General features: G+C 40.2%; 1 protein-coding gene across 3 annotated transcripts in view; it reads left to right on the forward strand.

Annotated features, from left to right (window-relative positions):
- The window catches only part of WDR7 (WD repeat domain 7), a 274,767-nt gene that overhangs the window by 178,786 nt on the left and 71,617 nt on the right, over positions 1-24,364 (forward strand). For all 3 annotated transcript variants that reach the window (XM_012725890.1, XM_012725891.1, XM_004683929.2), the window contains 2 exons: positions 16,728-16,914; positions 23,397-23,514. In XM_012725890.1, the coding sequence (XP_012581344.1) occupies positions 16,728-16,914; positions 23,397-23,514 (305 nt within the window). The remainder of the gene's footprint in view (positions 1-16,727; positions 16,915-23,396; positions 23,515-24,364) is intronic.

Genomic DNA, 24,364 nt, shown 5'->3' on the forward strand with positions numbered 1-24,364 from the left:
GCGCATTTTTCTATCGTCTTTTGTGAGTCCTGATTTTTTTCTGAAAATGAATGTCACTCTGGTCTTTCAGTTTTAGTAATGAAATTATAATGAATTTGATTTTTTTTAAATAATTTTCACTCATGTAAGGTTTACTTGTTCTTCAAGATCTGAGCTATGGATAGTGAGTATCCATTAATAAAAGTGTCCAGTTGACATATTTGTGTTTATATTTATTGAAGTTGGATTTTGGATTTTGCCAACCATAAGAAACGTGCTATCCACAGTAGGTTGGCCCCAGTGCCAGCTTACTTACAATAAACTATCATCCCTTCCCCTCCCCCCATTATCCAGAAATGAATTTCTCTAGAAATTTTGTTGGGACCTTGTCTGATTCCATCTTACCATGGTTCATAATATACTTCAATTACAATGAACTATTAAAGAACTACTGTTAGAGTAATGATCGCTTTCCATTTAAAGCATAGCTAGTGCAATGTTGAATGGGTTGATAAATTCGTAGAATTCTTTTTACTTGCATATGAAAATCAAAGACTAATTTTTACAGTTGTATGTTTTTCAGAATTCTAGTGGTCAACAAAGCTATTAATAAGTGTTTTGCACTAAACTTTATTATTTCCAAACTTGTTAGCAGCGTTAGCCTGACATTTGGGGATGGTAGGTGTGTTTTTTTTTTTTTTTGTGGTCTTTGACTCCAAGATACTTAGGTGATTTTACTCAGAACATCATCATGTTCATACAGTACATGCCCATTTGAAAGTACATATGTCAGTTATTGCTGGCTTCCGTGAGTAATGTCATGCATTCCCTACAATGCAAAACATTCTTCTGCTCTCAATTATGATTAAGTGACTGTGTGCATGTTCATGTTTGAATGAAATATCTTACTGAGGAAATATTACTTTCCAATATATCTTCTTCTTAGCATCATCCCTCAAAACGCCAGAATTTTTTTGGTATGTTTAATGTAGACCAATATTGATTGTCCTCACTATTCAATGTAATGTTTCACTGTTTAATGTAGTCTCTACATAGTCTCTCTGAGCCTTGGCTTTCTATCTATCATAAAGAGAAAGTTGGGCCTTCATAATCTGATACAGAAAGATAAGTTGCTCTGTGTCTTGTGCTGCACACATGTGATATATGGAACTTTACTTTTTTTTAAGTCTAACATGAGATATGAACTTTGCTTACCAGTGGGGTGGGTGTGGTATGTTTATTTATTATGCCTCTGTAATATAGTTCTATAACATACATAGAGCCCAGCATAATTAGATTCTCTCCATAAACTGTAACAGGTTAGATCTTAAGGTCAGTTACTGTCTTAGAACAGAATTGATCTTGCTTTCATGTTTGATTCATCCTCTACAGATTTGGAGAGGAAGAAAAATAGCATTGCTAGCTCTCTTTAACTAGGCCAGAGCTAACAGGAGGAGGTTAGAAAACCAGTGGTTATAACATTCGTTTGCCTTTCTATCTTCTTTTCAGGTAAGCTGTGTGTAGATCATCCAGGTGGGTGATTCTGGCCATCCCAGAAGGCCTCTTTTAATCATCCATACTTGTTAAAATTATTTCATGCTCATTCATTTGTCATAGACTCAACTTAACGGTTTCGGAGATTAGTAGAAGAAAACATAATGATGTATTTCCTTTGCATTATTAAACTTCATTTGTAGATAATCATCTACAGTCTAACATATGGGGTATCCCATTGCTTTTAGGAAGCACTGTATGTACCATAATGGGCACTAAACTGAGAATATCTTGTCAGGCTAACTACATTGGCTTTACTAACAACATGATCTGGAATAGGTTATTTAAGATTTCTGAGAAGCTGTTTTCCTCATCTTCAGAATGGAAAGCATACCATATTCCTCATGGGGTTTTTGTCAGAATTAAATGAAACACCACATGTAAATCACCCAGCATAGAACCTGCCTCTATCTGGTGGTCAACAAATATGATTTCCCTTCCTCCCTCTTTCCTTACCTTCATTCTTTTTACTGATTCCTAAGATGCTGCTTTATTTTATGTTTCTGAAAAGGGGCTGGAGTCCAGTATGTTTATTATTATTTAAAAAAAAAAGCCAGTTTTCAAGTCTTAGTATGTTGTACAAATAAATACCTGTGATTGAAGAAGATAGAGGAGGACTCATATCTGTGTAATTATAGACAGAGCATGGGGGGGAGGACCACACCGGAGACACCCTGCGTTAGGTGTGGTCTTTCCTCTGCCTCCTCTGTTCAGGTTGGAGAAGTCACACAATACAGACTCCAGTTCAAGTTCTCTACAAGGGAATTTGGAGCTCGGGATTAAACACGTATTCCATAGTTCTTGAATACTACCCCTGGCTTTCCCTGACAGAGGGAGGAGGGTGACTTTTGCTTCCTCACTGAAAAGGGACAGGGACAAGGTTAGGTATAGGGGATGCCCATATCACCTGACGGACCTTTCAAGTCATGCTTGTGGCACTCTGTTACCCTCAATTTTGCTCCCCCATCCTGCCATAGTAAGACATGGCTTGATAGTATATGTCATATTTTTCAAGGCTGTTGAGAAAGGAAAAAAAAATTGAACACTATATATCTCTATGTTGTTCTTCCTGGATATGAAACTATTATAGCAATGATTATATAAAATTAAATCCCTACATGGATGTGATCTTAAAAATATTTTGACAACCTTCATTTATTTCTCTTTATTCCTTCTTGACAGTTAGAAGCATTTGGACATTTTTATGTGTTCTCTGTATAATATAAGAAGTAAATACCATGGCATATTTTTTCAGGTTACCATTATCCGTCAATGACAGTAGAATAACAGAAAAATGTATTTCTTATTTTGGTTTACAGCATGAGTTCTTTCATCTTTTATTGAAAATGAAGGCTAGCTTAGAATGCCTTTCAATCTCAATTTGATTTATATGAAAGAGTTAATTAATGGAAATTAAGCCATAGATAGCTGTTTTCCAAATTTAGTTAAAGGAAGCTGTATTTGAGAAAAATAAAAAAAAATTATTAAAACCAAACAGTAGCCAATAAGGTAAGAGGCAGTTAATTGCTTCCTGTCCCTTTCGAAATTACTCAGCCTGAAAAAAGATAGCACATATTGATTTACTGTATAGTAAATGTCCCAGGTCTCTCTTCCTCCAGCACCCAGATACACACACACACACACACACACCACACAGCAGTGGTGTCAAGGAACTGCATGCCCATCCATTTCTCTCATTGAGCTTATGTAATAACCGAATTAGTTTGGAACATTTTCTTCCTTAAACAAAGAGCATAAAATTATTAAAACGCAAAATGAGCGGCAGTGCATTCTTTGAATGCATAATGTGTTTGCTTTTAAACTCAAAAGAAAAACAAGCTTACAAAGGAGGAAAAAATCCTGATTATGTAATATCAATCTATTTATATGGATACTCGTATCAATTAATAGATTTACACGCATGTGTAATATGGAAAACAATGCCAAAACCTAGCCTGTGTTTGATACCTTTTGGGGATATTGTTATGAAGATGATGCAAACTATGCTCTCCAATGTGGTTTTTTGTTTTATTTCAGGAATAAGCCACCAAACTATAGAAGATAGGCATTTTATTCACTTAGATAGTGTTTTACCTCTTGTATAGATTTCGGTGTTGCTACTTGTGGTTTTTCTGACAAACACCTGTTTTCTTTCAACATAGACTTTGAATGTTAGTTTTGGTTTCCTAAAACCCAGGCAGTAAAATGAGCAAGAAGTTAAACAAAAAACAGTCAGTTCTTACAGACCAAATTGCTCTTTAGGATAATCTGCAATTTCTCGTGCATATTTCAGAAGTGCAATATAACATGCATATTTCTTTTTTGTCTTACATGAATATAAATTATCTTTGCTTCATAATTGTAATCTGGTATCCTCAGCTACTGAGGAGTTTATCACATCATAATATCTTGAGTTTTATTTTGAAAGACCCAGAGCATCCTTCTCTGTAAAAAGAGAGTATTTCGTGGTTGTGGTGAGTTTTCCTTTATGATGTTGTAGGTTACTTATATATTGCTATGTATCCTTTTGTTAAAAAATACACATACCCTTAAATATCACTGGAAATATATTGGCCCTTTCTCTTTGTCTGACATTAACTAACATCTATTCCCTAAAGGAATGTTTCAGATTTCCATGGGGCTTTGTGGATGGCTCTCTTGTAAACCCACCAGCAAACCTTTCTTCCCAGAATTCTGTATGCAGCTTAGCTGTTCTGGCAAGGCTCCTGTTTACTGGCGAGTTCCCATTAGCATAGCCACTACTCCTGGGTTAGATAATGGACTCAAAGGTTAAGAGCAGAGGATCTCAACAGCTCCAATCAGCAAGGCTTTTCCAGGGCTAATTACCTCTTTACTGCGCTGACTCTAATGTGACATGTTTATTGCCTTAACTAACAACTCATTAGCTTAGTTGATGTTTTTGTCAATATTAATTCGTTCATTTAAGCCAAGTCAAAGCTTAAACAAAGATGTCCAGACTGAGAAACGGGCAGCATCGTGACTTTTGTTTGTTCATCTATTTTTTTTCTTTCTTACTCAACTTCAACAAGATAAATGTGTAGACAGGAAACATTTAGAGTGGCCAGTGTTGAGAATGTTGGTATCTGTCCATTTGCCAGCATATAAAATAATTCTGAATTTGTTTTATTGTTATTCCAGTCTCCATGTCACTAAGCTTACTTAAATATGTAGAGTCTAGTGTAGCCAACTATTTCTAGCCATTGACTAGAGTTCTGTAAAGGGTTAACATTCCGAGATTCCTCATACCAGTTAAATGCTTTACTATAGTCTTTAGAAACTAGCTCAAATAAATTTTGTATCTGGTTTTAAAAATCTCACTAGATCACCACTGAAATTACTTAGAGATATATCTTACCGAATTTGCTTAAGTGAACTATTTAAAGAAGCGATAATAAAGTCTCCATGAAACATTTCAGGATTTTTGTGAAAACTTTGGCTAACACAGTATTTCTTAGAGGATGTCCTTGTTTTGAGTTCATATATTTAAAAAAATAATACTTCTCTAAAGCCCTAGAGTCTTGCAAATGGGTAAACTAATTGAACACCAGCCTTCGATGGAGCAGCAAGTTGATTGCTTTGAAGAATGCATCAGCATCTTCAGAACCTTGTGGTCCATTTGATGGGTCCCACCCACAGCACCTGGAATGGTGTGTAGATGGCCAGGAAGGGCTAACAGGCTTTCCTTTGGAAAGCAGACAAGGGTGAGGCTGCAGTGCCTCAGCTGTTCTTCCCTGGACAGCTGGTCTCTGCTTTGAAGGCCGGACACTCAATTCTGATTGGCTAGTTCCTGGAGGTAATCAGGACCAGAGAAGGCTAACAGAGGCTATGTCTAGAACATGGAATGCTACCGTATTAAATTTTAGTAAGAATCATGTGTCACATAAACCAGACTCAATCACTTCATCCAGCAGCTTTTCTCTATAGAAAGTTACACGAACATCACAGGTCCGGGTCTCTGCCTCGTGACCACACTTGCCAATGCAGCCATGTTGAAACGTGAAACTTGCCTCCCCTGGGCTGTGTTGTCATCCTCTCCTTAACACTTCACCTCATTGGCCAAATATATTTAACCTCAGCGTTCCTTCTCTTTCCAGCCTATGAAAGTTCTGTGCCTACACTCCCTAGATAGCACGTCCGATCCCAGGCTTTGCCAGCTGCACTTGCATCTTCTCCCAATTCTTAATTCTCACCCTGGTCTCTTCCCTAACCTTCACCCTCGTCTTCCAGTGGCTTCTCTGAACTCCACCTTCAGATGTTTGAATGTCCAAAACCTCTCCTGTCGGTTCTCATTTTAGCAGATGTCACTGCCACCTGCTTCAGTTGTTCATACCCAGCTTCTTGGCATCTGTTGTCACCTTCTTTCTGTCAGGTGCCCACTTTCAACTCTAAACCAGTACTGCCTCTTTATCTTCAGAATAATCCAGAACTCATGCCACTGTCATAACTGTTTTAGTCCGAGACAGCATTTCCTCTTGCCTGAAGCACTGTGGCAGCCCGTTTGCCTCCCCAGGGTCACGGTCACTCTCCCTCTCTCTTTCCTTCTGCCCATGCACTGCACCCAGCTGCTTTTTATTGATAGGAAATCACGCCTCTCTTCTCTTCTCCACAAAGTTTTTTTTACTGGTTTCTTTAAGACTTCAAACAGAGCTCCACATTGAAAGACCTCCACCATGTAGCTGTGCCTCCCTCAGCCTTCCTGTGCTTCTCTGCCTTTGTTACAGGGAAGCCCAGAGGGGACTGGGCTGCCTCTCTGTGGGGACTCACCCGTGCGCTCACAACTCAGTTATACTTCAGGCACACACAAAAGGGTCAATAACGGGTTTATTTACAAAAGGCAGAAGGAATAGGAAACAACCCAGGGAAAGAGAGCAGGATACAAAGTAAGTGGAATACCTTACGGCTAGGCTGACTGAACACACCAAGTCACGCGGCCAGGAGAGGTGCTTCCCGAGCAAGAGAGCAGAGAGAGACAGAGCAATGCAATCGTGCCCTATTTATTCCCCAAATGTCCCAGAATTCCTGCTAGTTCCGCCCTTGGGTCCTCGCAGTTCTCTCCCTGGTACTGCTGGGAGTTGTAGTTTCCAGTCACTGGAGTAGTGTGTAGGGTCCAGAAAGCTGGAGTAGGGGGTGGAGTCCAGAAAGCTGGGGTAGAGGGTGGAGTCCATAAGACTCTGCAGAGTCCCTTTAGGACATCCTTCCCCTTAACACCTTGTTCACTGTGTCCCTTAGCTGTCTCAGCGACTCTTGCCTCAGGGCCTGCTATACTTCCCTCAAACCCAAGTGCTTCTCCCACAAATGCCCTTTTCTTCAGTTCACTCAAGTCTCTAATCATAAGTGCCACCTTCCACAGAGTTTACCTCTCTGTCCATTTTTTGGGGTTCTGACTCTGCTTTGTTTTGCTTCACAGCACTCAGTATTACTTGGCCTACCTATTTGTTCTCTCTATTTTTATGCCCTGACTAGAATATAGGCTTTGGGAGAACAGACTTTGTCGGGCTGTGCATAAAACAGCACCCACTGCACAGTAAGCTCCAGCAAGCGCGGAAGAAGAAAAGAAACAGGCTCGAGCGGAGAGCTTTACCCTTCTCCCTCCTGCCTCACGCCATTCAACTACCCTATACCTTTTGGAAACAGGACATAGAAGTATTTGCATCATTCAGCTAAAGATTTGCCGGAATAATGGGTTTTTAAAACTTCCTTGACATCACAAACATCTGCTTCTATTATTTTATTGCTGACCCCTAGACTGTCACCCAGTCAGCATTTTTTACTTTCCTTGGGCAGAAAAAGCTATCTGCATTAAATAATACCCTGTTGTGTGTTTATAGGAAGATAAGATCATCTCCCATTTTAGCCGGCCATCACAAGACATTAATACCAACAGCAAAATTACATTAAATTTTATCATTTGACACAACTTATTAGTTCATTCGAAATGCAGTAGAAGAGGAGAAATTATTAATTTGAATCAAGGAACATGTGGATTTTATGCCCTTCTGATTATAGGAAAAGAAACAGCGTAATATGTTGAATTAGGACTTTTGATGATGCTAATGTTAGATTAATGAGCTTTAAAACATTTTGTTAATATCCTAACTTATTATAGTTATCCTAACTACTTTATGCCTTTCATAAAAGAACTTACGTTTATGCAATAGTGATTATAAAATTTTTAAAGTTCATAATGACTGTATTAGTACAAAGCATGTTCTTTTAGAAATGGTTGTTAATTATTCTGTATCCATGAATAATGCATATCACATTGGAATTATTTTTAATCAAATCAAGAGCCTGTTTAAAGCAAAGACTAGAACTCTAAATGGCATTCTGCCATCCTACTTCTTTGATGGACATTAACAAGTGGGAAAAGGCTTCATTCACTTGGTTACACTTTGAAATAAGTGGCCAATCATTATTAATTCATTTTGCACTCATTGTAATGGCATAAATCATCATAAATTCATTTGGTTTAAAGTGCATATAATATGTTCCCCACAGGAATTTCCTTGTAATTGAGCTATTAATTAACGTATTTTTTAATATGACCTTTTTCCCCATCTCTGCTCTTCAGAGCCAAGAGTGGTTCATGATATTCTTCTACGTATGAGGAATGAGTTTGTCTTAACTAGGCCTGTTGACCCACCTAGGAGGGGCCAAATTGCAAGGAAAATGTAATCTGTATTACCTATAGCAGTTCATCAGTAATAGCAGTGAATGATCTCCACGGGCTCTTTAAAAAGGTCTCTGAAATGCTAGGATTTTGTAATAATTCCAGCAAGAAAAATTTCATTCTCCCTTGATAAACATGGTTACACTCTGGCTTCTGTTTGATTTCTGACTCTTAAACTTCTCCCTATGATCACTGGTTGTCCGTAAGCATCGGCTGCCTGAAACCCAAGTTCCCAGGTCCTCAGGGGGAGTCCCTCCTAATAGGACTCACCTCCTGCCACGGCCCCTGCTTAGCCCCCTGGGTTATCTGCTGTCTGTCTCTTCTAGCAGGGGATACTGGGAGGGATGGGGGAGGCTTATCACAGCTGTTTCTAGGGCTAACATGGCATTCCTGTGAGTCTTCCTGCTCCAAGGGAATCATGGGAAGGAGAAATTAGGCAAAGAAAAAGAAGGAAATTGAAATTACAAATTGAAAGCTAGAAAAAAAATCACTGATTTTACAACTTTTTTTAAGATTTATTTATTCATGCATACAGAACTGGGGTACAGGCCAGAGGTGCAAAGGCAGTGAGAGAATTCACCAGAGACAGAGTGGGGAGCAGAACAGACTGCCTGATGAAGTACACCGCTGAGGCGCGCAGCGGGCAGGTCAGGAGAGGTCTGCCATGCTGTGTGGGTCTCCTCTGGGGTGGGGATGGAACTCATGCTGAAGTGGCTGTAGCTTCTTAATGCTGTGCTTTAACCCGCTGCGCCACCAAGGAGGGCCTGATTTTACAACTTTTTTTTTTTTTTAAGATTTATTTATTTGTACATACAGAACTGGGGTACAGGCCAGAGGCTCAGGGGCGGGGAGAGGCTTCACCAGAGACAGAGTGGGGAGCAGAACAGGCAGATCGAGGAAGCACACTGCTGAGGGGAGCAGCAGGCAGGTCAGGAGAGGTCTGCTGCACCATGTGGTCACCTCGGGGCAGGCTGGGATGGAACTCATGGGGAAGTGGCTTTAGCTTCTCAATGCAGTGCTTTAACCCACTGCACCACCAGGGAGGGCCTTTTTAAATGATACTTTCTAATGTAGTGCCATGCATTCGTAGATAGGAACTGAGTAGAACGTGCTATATGATGCATGTTCATGTCATAAAATGTCTTGTTTACTGTGTTCTGTAGTTGCATAAAAGTCAGGGTTAGACTTAGTATAACAAGTGCTCCTTTAGGCCTGAAACTGGCAGTTGACTCTGGGGGTGGGGGGAGGGAGGGTGAGTGAATAGTCTATTCAGTGCTCAGTGTGTGCTAGGAGGTTCAGTTCCTGCCCTTGCTTTATGAAGACAAGAGAGAAAAAAATGAAGTAGCAATATAAAAATGTTACCTCATAACATAGTTAATAGTTAATACAATGCATGTTTTGTAGAATAGCCATTCAATGAATGTGGGATGCATTAATGAAAAGCGTCTGTTCTTTTTGATAAAGATAAAGAAATACTTTAGAAAACAAATTCCTTATTAGCTAGATATAGCATTGAACTGTGGTTTTAAGACATATATGTTAATCTTTGAAAGGAGTAGGTGATCATAACCAACCGGATAGCATAAAAATTTTCAGTTGGCATTTTTCATGGTTCAGTTGTTGATTGGATAATATGCATTTTGCCAAAGCTACAAGTTCATCATCGTACAATACTGTCAGCTTTGAAACCACAGCTGACATAGGCTTTATCTTGCTCTCACTGTCTCAGTCCTTTTCTCATTTTTAGCATTTTGCTGTTACAGCAAAGCGTAAATATTTTCTTGCAGCTTTGCTCTTTTGTAGCACTTTTTAAAAACAGTCAGATTAAAGTTTTTTTAAAGCTTGAGACAAAATAGCACTAAAATATGAGCTATTGTTATTACTCTTGACTGCATGACAACAGAATTAAACTTAGACAGCCAGAGGGTCTAAGTTAATTGTGATTTATCCAAAGCTGGGTTTTAGTGCTTTCTGCTTTTTAAAGGTTTTGTTTTGGTTTGATTTATTTTCCAGTATTCTGAGCGAGCCTGTCTGCATTTGGGAACTTTATTTGGCTATACACCCAGGGGTGGGAGTGGAGGAGGGGCAACACACATTAAATTCTCAAGTTAAGGTGTCATAGTATCAGCACTGCCCATCTCTCTGAAAAACCATTCCTTTGATTACTTGCTCTTGAATAAGGTCCCAGACTGACTCGAGCTAGGCTGATTTCCATCCTGTAACAAGTTTGGTTAGGAGCCTCTTGGCAGTCTCAGTTACCCGTAGTAGGCCTTAGGCGTGTGAAACAGAGCAGGAGAAGGTGTCCTGGTACTTTCTTAGGGCCATAACTTTATTAAATGTATAGCGTTGTTTCCAAATTTTTCATTTTTGTAGGTCAGTAAAATTTCCAAAAATAAAATTTGAAGTTATTTAGCAAGGTTTCAAATGTTTTTGTTTTGCCTGCTAGCTACAACAAGTATCACTGTCTTTATCATTCTGTTAAAAAAATATTCACTAAAGAATTAATAAGAATATAACCTTAGAGTAAATACTCCTTTAAACTGAATATATTTAGCCTCATGAAAAAGACCATTACTTTCATTATCCCTGTCTCACCATGGAGCCATGGAAATGTTACCCAGAATCACCCCGTGTCTGTAACTTTTGGAAATTTCTCCCCTGTGTATTAATTATAGTTGCTGAGCTGGGTACATAATTGTATTGACTGAGCTGAGCACATCCAGTGTAAAGAAATTTTCCAAGTATTTTCCCAAGCAACAGTTATGTATTAAGTACTTAGTAACTATAAAGCACAGTGCTAAGCCTTATTTAAAACATGAAACATAATTTTAAATTTCATATGGCTCAGGTAATTTATTCAGTAATAATACTTCACTCAGTAAAAAGGTAATAAAATCAAATTTAAAAAATTAGCTCCAGGCCCTCCCTGGTGGCGCAGCGGGTAAAAGCACTGCACAAAGAAGCTTAAGCCACTTCCGCATGAGTTCGATTCCTGCCTGCCCCGGAGGTGACCACATGGCGCTGCAGACCTCTCCTGACCCTCCCGCTGCTCCCCTCAGCAGTGTACTTCGTCGATCTGCCTGTTCTGCTCCCCACTCTGTCTCTGGTGAAGCCTCTCCCCGCCCCTGAGCCTCTGGCCTGTACCCCAGTTCTGTACGAATAAATAAATAAATCTTTAAAAAAAATAAAAAATTAGCTCCAGACCATAGACTAAATACCAGAAGATGTTCTATTGCTGTTTGTCAACTGCGTTGGCAACATTATTCTATTTATAAGGAGAATTAATGTCGAAGGAAGCAGGAAAGATGTGGCAAAAATCTCTAGCTCCCTATCCAATACCCTCCTCCCCTTTCATGTGAACAAAACCAGTTTTACCCAAGACAGAAGTGTGGCCAGCCAACAGACTGTACTCCTGTCTTCCACTGGAACTGGAAGAACATACTTGATATAATCCTGGCCAATGAAATGTAACCAGATTCTAAAAAGAGGCTTGAGTTAGGGGTATATGTCCTTTTGCCCTTCACCTCTACCTTTTCCTCCCTGGCAGCTAGAGGTGGCTCTAGATGTACCTTCGCCATCTTCTGATAATGAAGCGAGCTGGTTAGAGCCAAGATAGTTCCAGGCCCTCAGGATGGTTATAGTTAGCTGTTGACAGTGACGGCATCATCTCATTGTGCGAGAAAAGACAAGCTAGCTACTTTATTTGAACTTCTGATTGGGGAGACATTGGAGCTACAGCTGAAATAATTACTTAAAGAATTCAGAGGCAGAGATGGACTTGAAATTGATGACAAAGGATGTTGCTTTGCATCGGTTCTTGGGGGAGAATGTTATGAATAAAACATGGTTGCAAAGCTGTAAGTTGTTGCTCAGAGATGTCTACTGGTCATTACATGAAGCCTGGACTCTGTACCCAGGCCTGCAGCCAGCCACCTGCTTGCCTGGCTCTGTTATCACCTCCACAACATGGGAATAGATCAGAAATTTTGAAAAAAGCTGTGATTATAATAATCCCACCTGCCTGTGGATAAGTTGGTCAGAATTAAAAAGGCAATAGGTCTTGCCTTACAAGGTAGCCCAGTATTGATCTCTCTAAAATGAACATCTGACCAAATCCCTCCGTTGCTTCAAGTCTCTGGTGATTCCCCATTATCGCCAGAGTAAAGCAATGCTCAGCATGGCCTACAGGCCCCTTGTGGTCAGGCGCGAGCACCCTGGCCTGTCTCCCGCCTCACTGTTGTGTTAGCCCCCTGCCCCCTTTGTCCCTTTACCATGGCCTCAACTGTCCACCCACCCCAGAATTCCCAGCCATGTGTAGTCCTTTATTCTTGCCGTGTTCTCTCTAATTTCCTGGTCTTGGGACATACTCTCCCCTCCACCTGGAATGCATCCCCTCCCCCCCCCATCTACCTCCCCTTTGACTCACCAACTGCTGTTTTATCCTCTAGTCTTGATGTAGAGGTCACTCGTTCTGGAAGCCCTCTCATACCCCTCAGAGTTACGTGTTGCTGTTACATCTGTCTTGACACCCCATGCTTATAAGTTTTCTAATACTATTCTTATTTTCAAATATCCTGTTTGCTCACCAGTCTCCTGAACTAGAATAAATTTCCTTGGTGGAAGAAACTGAGTCTTATTCCCTTTTGTTTCTCCAGCATTGAGTATACCATAACAATACTTGATAAATAGCCCTTACAGATATCTTTGAATGGATAGTTTGGGACCCAATTGTGGAAAACCGTAAATGAAATACCAGCTCGTTGACCTTTTCAATAATGCCAATAGAAAGGCTTTTGTGAAGGAATTAGTCCCGATGGCTATGCGAGTCCCATTTCTCCCACGTTGCTCAGTTAGCACTATGGAACAGTGGCACGTTTGCACAAATAGGTAAATAAGTATTTGAATATGACATTAGATTCTATTTTATACAAATTAAAGCATAACCTTTAATTTGTATAAAACATTTAGGGACAAATTCTGAGATAAACTTAAATTCTCTTTACTGTGAAATGACTATCATCTTAATTTTCGTTTTTCTATTATCTCGGTCCATTTTGCAGAACACCTCTATCTGTGGGTCATGTTAGAAAAAATTCATAACTTAGAGAATACTACTCAGGTTGAAAATGGAATAGAGACAGCTACTCCTTCTCATATCATAGAACCACTTTTTTAAAGCCCAGTTCTTAAGTATCTATAAAAAGAATATACGATAAGGAAGTTTGACACTTGGGGCATCCTTGATTAGGCCTTCAGAACATCCATATCACTATTCTGGAACATGAAAGTCACAAGCTTCCTATTAATCAGCAAGACTAGAAATCAAAAAAGATAGAGCTTGAAAACACTTCTTACCTCCAATTATTTACATGTTTTAACTTGGAGTCAGTTGTCAGAGACACAGATGGAACTTTTGCAGCTAATATCTGCATCATTTCAAAACAAATTTTTGAAAGTCAGTCATACCCTACTGTAGATTTAAAATTGCGTGACATAGGCCATTTTTCTCTCTCTTTTTGATATACGCCTGCTCCCGGCCAGGATGGTAAGGGCCTTTGTTTTATGTTCCCCAGAGACAGAATTCCCCAAGGAGCATTGGTGTGGGAAATCTATTCATCAGATCACTGAGTGACACAGGCAGGGCCTGAGGGGGGAGGCAGTCGTGCAGGGAGTCTCTGTGTCCTTGCCAGCGGGGCATCCTCCTGCGATGGCAAATTGCACTCTGCAGAAGAGCATCCTGGATCACCCAGCAAGTTCCCTTTTCTGTCACTTCACTGCAGAGCAGGTGATCACATGCTCCATTGCTGTCCTTCCTGTTCAGTCAGAAAAAACGATGGAAATGGTCCGAGTGGGTCACTTAAGTTTCTTATTGCTCTCACAAAAAATCTGTCAGAATGGTGAGGAAGGATTCCCAGTGCAGCAGCCCGGAGAAACCAACACAGGTCCCCAGGGCTGCCGGAAGGCTGCCACTTGGAATGAACACAAAAGTAGCAGCATGCAGTTAAGGAAAATGACGGAATGCGAGGAAACCTTGTACTTAGGAACTTTACTACCCCTTGGCAATATCATTTTCCAAGGATACACCTCCAGGGAGCCCTATCGCTTAGATTGGAAGCCATTGCTGCTCGTATTTCAGGATGTCTGCAGAGAATAGCAGTGGAGATTTTTCTTCAGTTCATACAACTTCTTAGAAATACAGAGTAAATGGCGTAGATTTCTTCACCACAAAATCTTGAAATATTTCGACAAGCTGGGGCAGGGAGCAGCATTAGAAATGAGACTGCAGTCCAGGTGGATGAGTTTTCCATTCTAGGTCCATAGTGTGTGCAAAGCACCAGGCTTGGTGGTACGGGAGATCAACATTCTGTGAAGTGCAGTTTCTTGTTGAAGAAATGAGAAATGCTTATGCTTAAAGATCTCCTGCGATGGGGAACACAGAAGAACTGGTAGAAAATATGAATGGTGGATCCTTTTTTTCTTTTTTTTAAAGAGAGCTTATATTTTGATGATCTGTGAAATGTTATATCACATTTATATGGCTCAGTAGAAGGAGAAAATTTACAAATTATGAGTGAGGTGTGAACTTATTTCAGGTATGAATAAAGTATGAGCTTGGGTGTTCTCTTAAAGTGACTTCCATATTGAGTCCTCCCTGGTGGTGTAGCGGATTGAAGTGCAGCATTAAGGGGCTCTCCGCAGCCACTGTGGCACGAGTTCGATCCCAGCTACGGAGGTGACCCACGTGGTGCAGCAGACCTCTCCTGTCTCACCCGCTGCTTCCCTCAGCAGTGCACTTCAGCCAGTCTGCCTGTTCTGCTCCCCACTCTATCTCTGGTGAATCCTCTCACCCCTTGTACCACTGACCTCTACCTCAGTTCTTGTATTCATAAATAAATAAATGTTAAAAGAGAGAGAGAGAAAGAGGGCCCTCCCTGGTGGCAAAGACAGTTAAAGCACAACACTAAGAAGCTAAAGCCACCTCAGCACAAGTTCAATCCCTGCCCCGGAGGTGACCCACATGGCACGGCAGACCTCTCCTGACCCTCCCACTGCTCCCCTCAGCAGTGTACTTCATCGGTTGGCCTGTTCTTCTCCCCACTCTGCCTCTGGTGAATCCTCTCACCACACATGTGCCTCTGGCCTGTACCCCAGTTCTGTATGCATAAATAAGTAAACCTTAAAAAAAAAAAAGAATTCTGTGACTGAAAAGCAATTGAGAACCACTGATTTACAGACCCTTACCCCAACTTTACCATGTCCTTGACTTCTCTACACCTCTGTTTCAATCCATTCTCATCTAACAACATGGCAAGTGTTTTGTGAACAGCTGAAAGTAGATAGGTGCTTTTATTTTTATTTATTAAAAGCCATTGAATTAAAGTTCACAGGCCACGTTCTTACTTTTAAAAGTAGGTATTTTCAACGTGTGACTTGTAGTCAGCCATCCAGTGACCACACCAGGGGCTGGTCTGGCACTATCCTCACAGGTGTTCAGTCTTTTCGAACCGGGCTGTTCCTGAAGGTAGCAGTTACCAGCTCCATTTACACACCAGGAAACTGAGGCTCAGTGAGTATTTAACTTTGCCTGGGCCCCCACTAAGTTAGCAACTTGTAGGTCATTTTCTGTCTTGAATTGGAAGCCTCTGCCCCTTAATCTGTTTGCTAAATTGTCTTAGGATTTATAACTGCTTTGTCACCTTCCCTCAAAAAGCTTCCCCCAAAACCTCTTATTAATTGCAATTTGCCTTTCACAATCCCTGATTTTTTTTTTTTCCTGTTTTAAATGACTTTTGAAGTGGCTTCTGCAGTGCCATAGCCATCTGGCCTATGTAGGCAAGCTGTCAGCAATATCGTCAACATAAAGGATTACATGTTAATTAAAATCTAGATCATTCCATCAGATTTAGAAGTAATATTGATCGGTTTTTTAATTTGTTTAACAAACTTGTGTTAGGAATTTACTGTCTACTTGACATCATTGTATTCTATCGACACTCCAGATTATGGAGGAGTGTAGAGGGGAGACATTTGCAACTGCACCTTCCACCTGCGGCATCCCTCACCCCTGTTGATGAGCATTACCTGTAGTGAACGGTGTTACTGATGGAACCACTAGGCATAGGGACTCAGAGGTTTTAGAAGGAAGATGAAGAAATAGCATCTTAGATTACTTGAAACCATCTTCATTTTACCGCATGTTGAATAAAGAGAAAAACAGCTTGAATCTCAGGATCACCCATATGTTTGAAAATTATAAACTTTTGTTTACATACCATTATTATGTAATTGAAAGTTTTAGAATAAGGTTTTGGTAGCGTAACTAATCTCTTTGTGCAAACTGTAAACTCAACGTCTCTTATAGTATTAATGCTCCAACTCTTTGGCAGTTAAAAAAAGAAAAAGAAATGTAAAGTGGCTAATATTTCGAAACTGTGCCTCAAAAAAAAAAAAAATCACCAAAGTTCCATTACTTATTGCTCTGCCTTTGCTCTGGTAATTCCAGGTAAGGCGCTGACGTTTCTCCTGTTGCAGCCGCCAAGCCCCAAGCTCCCTCCTCACAGCACGATCCGAAGGACAGCCATCGATCTGATTGGACGTGGCTTCACGGTGTGGGAGCCCTACATGGATGTGTCAGCCGTCCTGATGGGGCTGCTGGAACTTTGTGCGGACGCAGAGAAGCAGCTTGCCAAGTACGTGCCCAATCCACTTAATTTGCTTTGATCGTTTGTTTTCGTAGAGATGATGAAATGCCCTTTATAAATGGTATATTTTTTTTAATTTTTTTTTGTTAAAGATTTATTTATTTGTACATACAGAACCGGGGTACAGGCTAGAGGCTCAGGGGCGGTGAGAGGCTTCACCACAGACAGAGCTGGGAGCAGAACAGGCAGATCGACGAAGCACACTGCTGAGGGGAGCAGCGGGCGGGTCAGGAGAGGTCTGCCACGCCATGTGGTCACCTCCAGGGCAGGCGGGAATCGAACTCATGCGGAAGTGGCTTAAGCTTCTTAGTGCTGTGCTTTAACCCGCTGCACCATCAGGGAGGGCCCTATAAATGGTATATTTTTAGTAGGCCAAAAACTAGTGCAAATACCTCAGTCTATGACATTCTAGAAATACACAGCAAAAGACAAATGGGTTTCTATGATTTTGTCTTCATTGGGATTTAGCATTGTGCTAGTGAATGATTGATCCATGTTTCAATTATGCTTGTTGTGCCTGGAGATAGCATTAGCTAATAATAATATAAACATATTTATAAGAAAACATTTTTAAGTGTGTGTGTATATGTATATATATAAATATAACGTATACTTGTATATAATGTATATAGTGTATAATGTATATATATTTAAATGTATATAAATATATATACATACACACATAAGGTATATATGTATACATACATACATGTATATATATACACACACATATTTGTTCAGAAAGACATGACTAAGTCATTTGTAGAATTACTCCTGTGCCCACATATTAATTTCTAAATCAATTTTTTTGAGGTTTCAAACCAACACAGTAAAAAATGAGCTAGAAGGAGTGTGCAATAATCCAGGGAGGGAATGATGAGAATGATGGATGAACTGAGGGGACTGTAACAGAAGTAGGAAACATATTAGCCGGGAGTGGTGGGAAGGAGTTGGGGTGATGGGAGTAGAGGTTAGTGTTAACTGTGACCGCAGCCTTCGGATTCCTGGAGGAAATTTTTTATTTTCTCAGATGACATAAGCATATCTAACAAGTAATGTGAAATTGATCACTGCAGCTATCTTAAGCCCTGTACCTCAGTGACACTTAAGTGCACCCACAGCATCCCTTACCACTATCTTCTTGCTGGGTGTGGTCACCCCAAGAAACTCCTTCCCCAGCAAGTAGTTTCCACCCATACTCCTAGTTTCCCTTCCAATAGCCCTCGGCAATTACTCATCTGTTCAACTTCTACGAATTTGCCCGTTTTAGATATTTCATATAAACGGCATTATGCAATATGTGGCCTTTAATGTCTGGCTTGAAAATTGTCCCATAGTATTTCCATGGCTCATTCACGTGATGGCATGTGTCAACACTTCATTTTCTTTTCATTGCAGTATAATATTCCATTATGTGGATTTATCTGTTTCGTTGCTAATGGACATTTGGGTTGTTTCTACCTTTCAACACTTCATGAATGGATTTGCTATGAACAGTCACGCATGAGTATTTCTTTGAATAGCTGTTTTCATTTGTCCTCGGTAGCCCTAGTGGAATTGCTAGGTCATAGGATAATTCTACATTTAACTTACTGAGGAGCCACAAAAACTGTTTCCACAGTGGCTCGCCATTGTGTATTCCTGCCAGCAGTGTACAGGTTTGTTTTCTCTGAGTCCTTGCCAACACTTGCCATCTCCTGGTTTAAATGTAGCCAAGCCTAGTGAGTATGAATTTCTAGTAGTAGGACCTTTGAAGTATCCCCTGGTTCGTGTCTTAATGTAAAAGTTGCCACCTCTTAGCTTTTCTCCATGAATGGCATTTCATTCTCACTATTGGTCAACCTTAAAAAACTGATCTTAGGGGCCCTCCCTGGTGGCACAGTGGGTTAGGATGTAGTGCTGAAAGCTTGCTGCAGCTTCAGTGTGAGTTTTATCTCCAGCCCTGGGGGACCCACATGGTGCAGCACACCTCTCCTGACCCGCCCACTGCTCCCCTCAGCAGTGTACTTTGTTGATCTGCCTATTCTGCTCCCCACTCTGTCTTTGGTGAGTCTGCTTCTCTGGCCTGTACCCCAGTTCTCTATGCATAAATAAATACATCTTTAAAAAAACAATGATCTTTGGGAAAGCCTCTGGACATGTCAGCCTCGGCTACAGCTGCCTTAGCTTCACCGCCCAAGCAGCACTCGGTCTGTTGCCACAGGTCTCTTGATTTTCTTGAGAAGGTTTTAACATTTTTTTTTTTTTTTTCCGGAATTTTACTTTGACCTCATTTTTGAGACAGTTTTCAAATTCTGACCTAAACACAATTTCAACAGAATACGCTCTAGTTTTGTTGTCTGGGAGAAGTAATTTTTACTTTAAGTTTAATACTTAATATTTTGCTTTTAAATTAGCCTGTGTGAAGCTTATATCAGCAAACATAAAAAGCACTTTTGTTTTATCTACATGTAGTATGTCCACAGACACAAATACTATAGTTTTCCAGTAGGTAATTTAAATCTTGCTATTACATCCTTTTCTGTCATGAAGATTAGTATGATTCTCTATACACAGCTCTGAATAAATGAATGTATCAGCATGTAGCCTTGAGGAGTCCAATGTAATTTTCATCATGATAAATTGCATAATAAGCAAGAAAATGTTTGCTTATTAATCTATAACAAGATTTAGATTGAAAATGGCCTGTTACATCCATGACACACTGTGCACAGATTGCAAGGACTGAGGTGGGGTGACAGGGACCAGCGACCTAGAGGGGTGTCAAGGGCTTCGCACCTCACAGTGCCTCCCTGGGCCAACCCCGCTTGTTGCCTGATTCACCGTGTACGTGACCGGGCTCGGCTGCCTTGCCCTGACGGTGATGTTGAGCTCGCTTCGTGAGGAAGCTTTTGTGTTAGGCTTGCGCTTCTTAAAAATTACAGTGCATGTTTATTGGAAAAAGAAAAAAAGCATAAACAACATTTCCTTCCTTATTTCCATTCTTGTGAGCTGTCGAGGCAGGGGGTTTAGGGCAGTGCAGCTGACTCAGGCTGTACCTACTTCTGCAGAATGCGCGAGAACAGTTTCTCTGGGCATCCTCTGTTAGAAACACGGCCCCAGAGATCTCTGAAAAAACCTATGGAAGGCTCAGGATTAAGGGGCTTTAGTAATATCTTTTATTTTAGACATTATCTTATTTCCTAAAATATGTTGGCATCTTTGGAGCCAAAATAAAATAAGGTCTCTTTGAATGATTTAAACTGTGTTCACCAACTAAGCAAACATTTATTGAGTGGTTAATACATACAAGGAATAAAGTAAGGATTACATGTAGTTACAAAGTCACCTCAAACCAAGATTCCATTTCCAAATCATTTGCTTGCTTGCAGGGTAGGTAGATAAGGCCTGTCCAGAAAGGATAGTGATGGAAAGTGAGGACAGACTTATTTCTCACTGTTCTGAAGTCAGGGAAGTCCAAGATCAAGTTGCTAGAGCCAGGTTTCATGGAGGCCTCTCTCCTGGCTTGGCTGCGATTGCCACCTTGCCGTGTGCTCATGCGAGGTCTTTGTGCTCGTGACGGGGAAAAGGGTTCAAGTCCTCTGTTGTCTTTTATGAGGGTAGAGATGCTGTCATTCCAGCCCCACAGTCATGGCCTCATATGACCCGAGCAAACTCCAAAAAGCCCCTTCTCCACTTACCATCACATTGGGGGAAGAGGGCTTCAACATATGATTCTTAAGGAGACACAACATTCAGTCCATTACACAGATCATTTGCAAGTCATGTGATTAGAGCTTGTGTTTCCTCTGGATGTTCTTTATTTTGCCAGGTGGGGAAGTTTGGCAGTTGTAGACAGTGAAATGGATGGAAGTCGGCTTAATGTGTAACTTTTAAAAGGTTTTTACTCAAATGGAGTTAGAGTTGGAATGGAGTTAATGAGCAGTCATGTAAGGAGTGAACCTGGCCTTACATGGACTGTTTTTCTATTCATGCTTTTTATTTATAATAACTATCATCTCCAGCTTCATAATGGATATGCATACTGAAATGTGGGTGAATAGTGGTCCTATCACATTTTAAAAACTGAACCAAAAACCCATCCTGTGAACCTACATAACCAACGATCTGCGTAATGGCCAGATTGGCAGGATCAGATGGAAAGATGGAGTTCTGTATTTACATCCAGATTCCAGGAAAAGGCAAACCCACCCACCTCCCCCCCTTTAAATTTAAGCCTCTGATAGAATGATCCTCTGTCTGTCAGTTAGAATCCCACATTAAAATATATCACATACACAGTGCACTTTCGACTTTCAAGATCACTACATGCAGAATTAGAGTCTGTCCGTTGGGACCACCAGATCAATTACTTTGACTTCATTGCCTGGTCAATTCAGTCAAATAACTGGCTTAAGTGATTTTTTTTTTCCTACTGAATTTTCCAGGTAACTTCATTGAGTGTAAAACTCTTGAGCTGTGCTCTGTCCGCTCAAGTGGGGATGGGAAGATGAGAGAATGGGGGTTGGGGGGTGGTGAGGTGGGAATGAGGAGAAAGATACGAAGAATTGGGAGATACAAACCCAATCTGTGTAGTTTGCCTACAAAATTAATCCATAATGCCTTGCACAGTGAGATTCAGTGCTAAGGGCCTGGAATACACAAGTTTGTTGTTATTGTTTTCATTTCAATAATTGCTAATTGAGTGCCATAGCCATTGTAGAACCCCACATGGATTTCCACAAGAATTGAACAGAGGAAAAGAGAGAGAGTGTGTGAGTAGGGAAAAGACAAGGGGAGAAGCACTAGCAAAGAAAAAACAAAGAATAGAACAGTAATTTGACATTAGTCTAATCTCAGAATCCTGGGTGTTAAAAAGACATGAGTTATAAGTGGGTGAAACTAGATCATGGAGTTTATGATTTTTCTTATAAGCACGAAGATCCACTGAGGCTTTTTAAGCAGGTTAGCTGTGAACTGAAGGAGGTGCTTTATAATAATAATAAAAAAAAATAGTAAAATCAAACCAGAAATGGAACCAGCTAATGTACCCCATTTCCTGCTGAACACCTCTTTCTAGCCCTCTGGGTCCCCACAACACCAGGATCTCCCTTGGGGGCAAAACACCCAGCCATTCATTCCTTCTGCTTATCCTTTAGTAATTTCCCATTTTCATTTTAGTGGTAAAAATCAGAGGGAGGCCCTGAATCATCCTCGGGGCTCCTGCTTCATACCTATCCTAAGTTTGAGGGAAAGAAAGATATTATTACATTATCAGTCAAAGGCTTGAGCAGTATAATAATCCCAAAGAAATTATTAGCAGAATTTTCTATAATCAATTAAACTTCTTTTAACAATGATGAAAACATCTGTTTACTGCATTTTTATTTTCAACTGAGGTTGAAATAAATGATTCTGAAGTCAAAATAATGATTCTAAGATCAATTATGGAGAACCTGGCAAACATCTGGGAACTTTTAGTGAACGCAGTCAAGTTCACATATGAGCTGTGTATGTGAAAGAGAAACTTGACTTACTTTATTATTTACTAAAAACATGACAGAGCTTATGATAATTTCATAATGATTTAAGTTTAAAATTATTTAACTAGAAGAATAAACTGCAACTGAATCTCATCCTGAATAACAAAATACAGTTCATGTGTAAATCACATGCAACATTTTAATTAGAAGTGTTAATACTTTACACAGTAGTTATGTATTGAAACAAAGGGAGCTTGCAAACAGCATAATCATTTTTTGTTTTAGGAGTAAAAGAATACAGGGCCATTACCCTACCAGCACATTCTTACGGTTTAGAAAGACTTATTTCATCATTTTATATAGAGACCGGACCCTCCCATACATGTGTTCTTAATAGAGTGTTGAGAATAAGTATCAATTAATGTAATTGTTGCATCAATACAAAATAGCATGGTTCTTTAAGGATCAAATGTGGAGTAAGCTGGCAATGCTGACAGTATTTCAAACTAAAAGTAATATTCAAACTAAAAATAATGTTGACACTTTCCATTCTTTTGATCATTTTATGGCCAGAAGAGAAGTTTACTTCTTTTCAGTCTACAGTGCTATCCAAAACAGAGCCTTAATGTGAACTTCTAAACAAAGTCCTCCTTTCAACTATTTTAGGAAAACAATCGAAAAGACTGGGCACCATATATTCGTGCCTTATTCTGAGCATTGTGATATGTATTCAGAACTCGAACTTGATAATTTGTTAACAAGACTTTTTAACACTTTGGACAGATGCACATACTGTTTTCAATCTTCACGGTTAATTATTCGATTTGGTATTTGATGCCAGAACACCCTGACTCCTAATCACTGCTCATTGTTGCAAGTCCATTATATTCTAACTGTTTGAGTGCTCCCATTGACCTTGAACTGACATTATAAGCTGTGTCTAATCTTTTCAGTCTATATTTCTAATGCTTCTTTTCTTTTTTCCTTTTTTTTCTGATCCCTGTTTAGCATCACAATGGGGCTGCCTCTGAGCCCAGCAGCTGACTCCGCCCGCTCAGCCAGGCATGCCCTCTCCCTCATTGCCACGGCAAGACCACCCGCCTTCATCACGACCATCGCCAAAGAGGTGAGCAGGACTTGCGAGGTACCCCACTGACTCATTTGGAGGAATTATTTGATATTGTGAGCTGAGGGTCTGCGTCCACAAATACTCCATCCAGTTTGTTCTAGAGAAATGCAAGTTAATAGTTTAGTATTGAGATGAAGCCACATGTGCCTGTGTGCAGGCACCCTGGATTCCAAAGCAGTACATTCATTACCTTCACTTTTGTGTTTCTTTATGCTCTCAAATTTAATTCCCGTGAAAAGATTTGACAATTTTTCAACCTGAAATATAGCAAATTTATTCAAATCAGAACACATTAAAAGTCTTCACATTTTACAAGTGCAAGTACCTACCTGTAATCAAAACTAAATTTCTTATTAGCACTGGCTCTCCAACTGTAAACAAAAACTCAAGTCATAAACTTGCTAATTGTTTTTCCTATTACATGTCACAGATAAAGACTTGAATGCCAATTGATTCCCACATTCTCAGCATTCTAACTAATTGCCCACATCTAACTGAAAAACTAGTAAAGAACAAAGAACCAATTAGAGGATCTTTCCTATAAGTCTTAGTAGTGGGAGGTTTGTTCCCACTTAGTAGTGACAAGGTTTGGCCCATTTCAGCCTGAATAATGCGCAGACTTGGTGTCGGAGGTTAAGTACTCTGAGTTGTTTTTCCAGTAACTATGAAGAATTGTTACAATACTAGGTAAATATCTCTGAGTCTTCCCCATAGCCTAAAACCTGTTGGGCCTGTGTCTGTCCTGGAGTCACCCAGAACAGGCAAGCAGCAAATACTTGTGACTGGGAGCTGGATGGAGGGCACGCAAGGGGTCCTGGTAGCAGGTTGGGTGGGTCTGTATAGGCAG

This window comes from Condylura cristata, unplaced genomic scaffold, assembly GCF_000260355.1.
Source record: "Condylura cristata isolate star-nosed mole 26May11 unplaced genomic scaffold, ConCri1.0 scaffold00016, whole genome shotgun sequence".
NCBI lineage: Eukaryota > Metazoa > Chordata > Mammalia > Eulipotyphla > Talpidae > Condylura > Condylura cristata.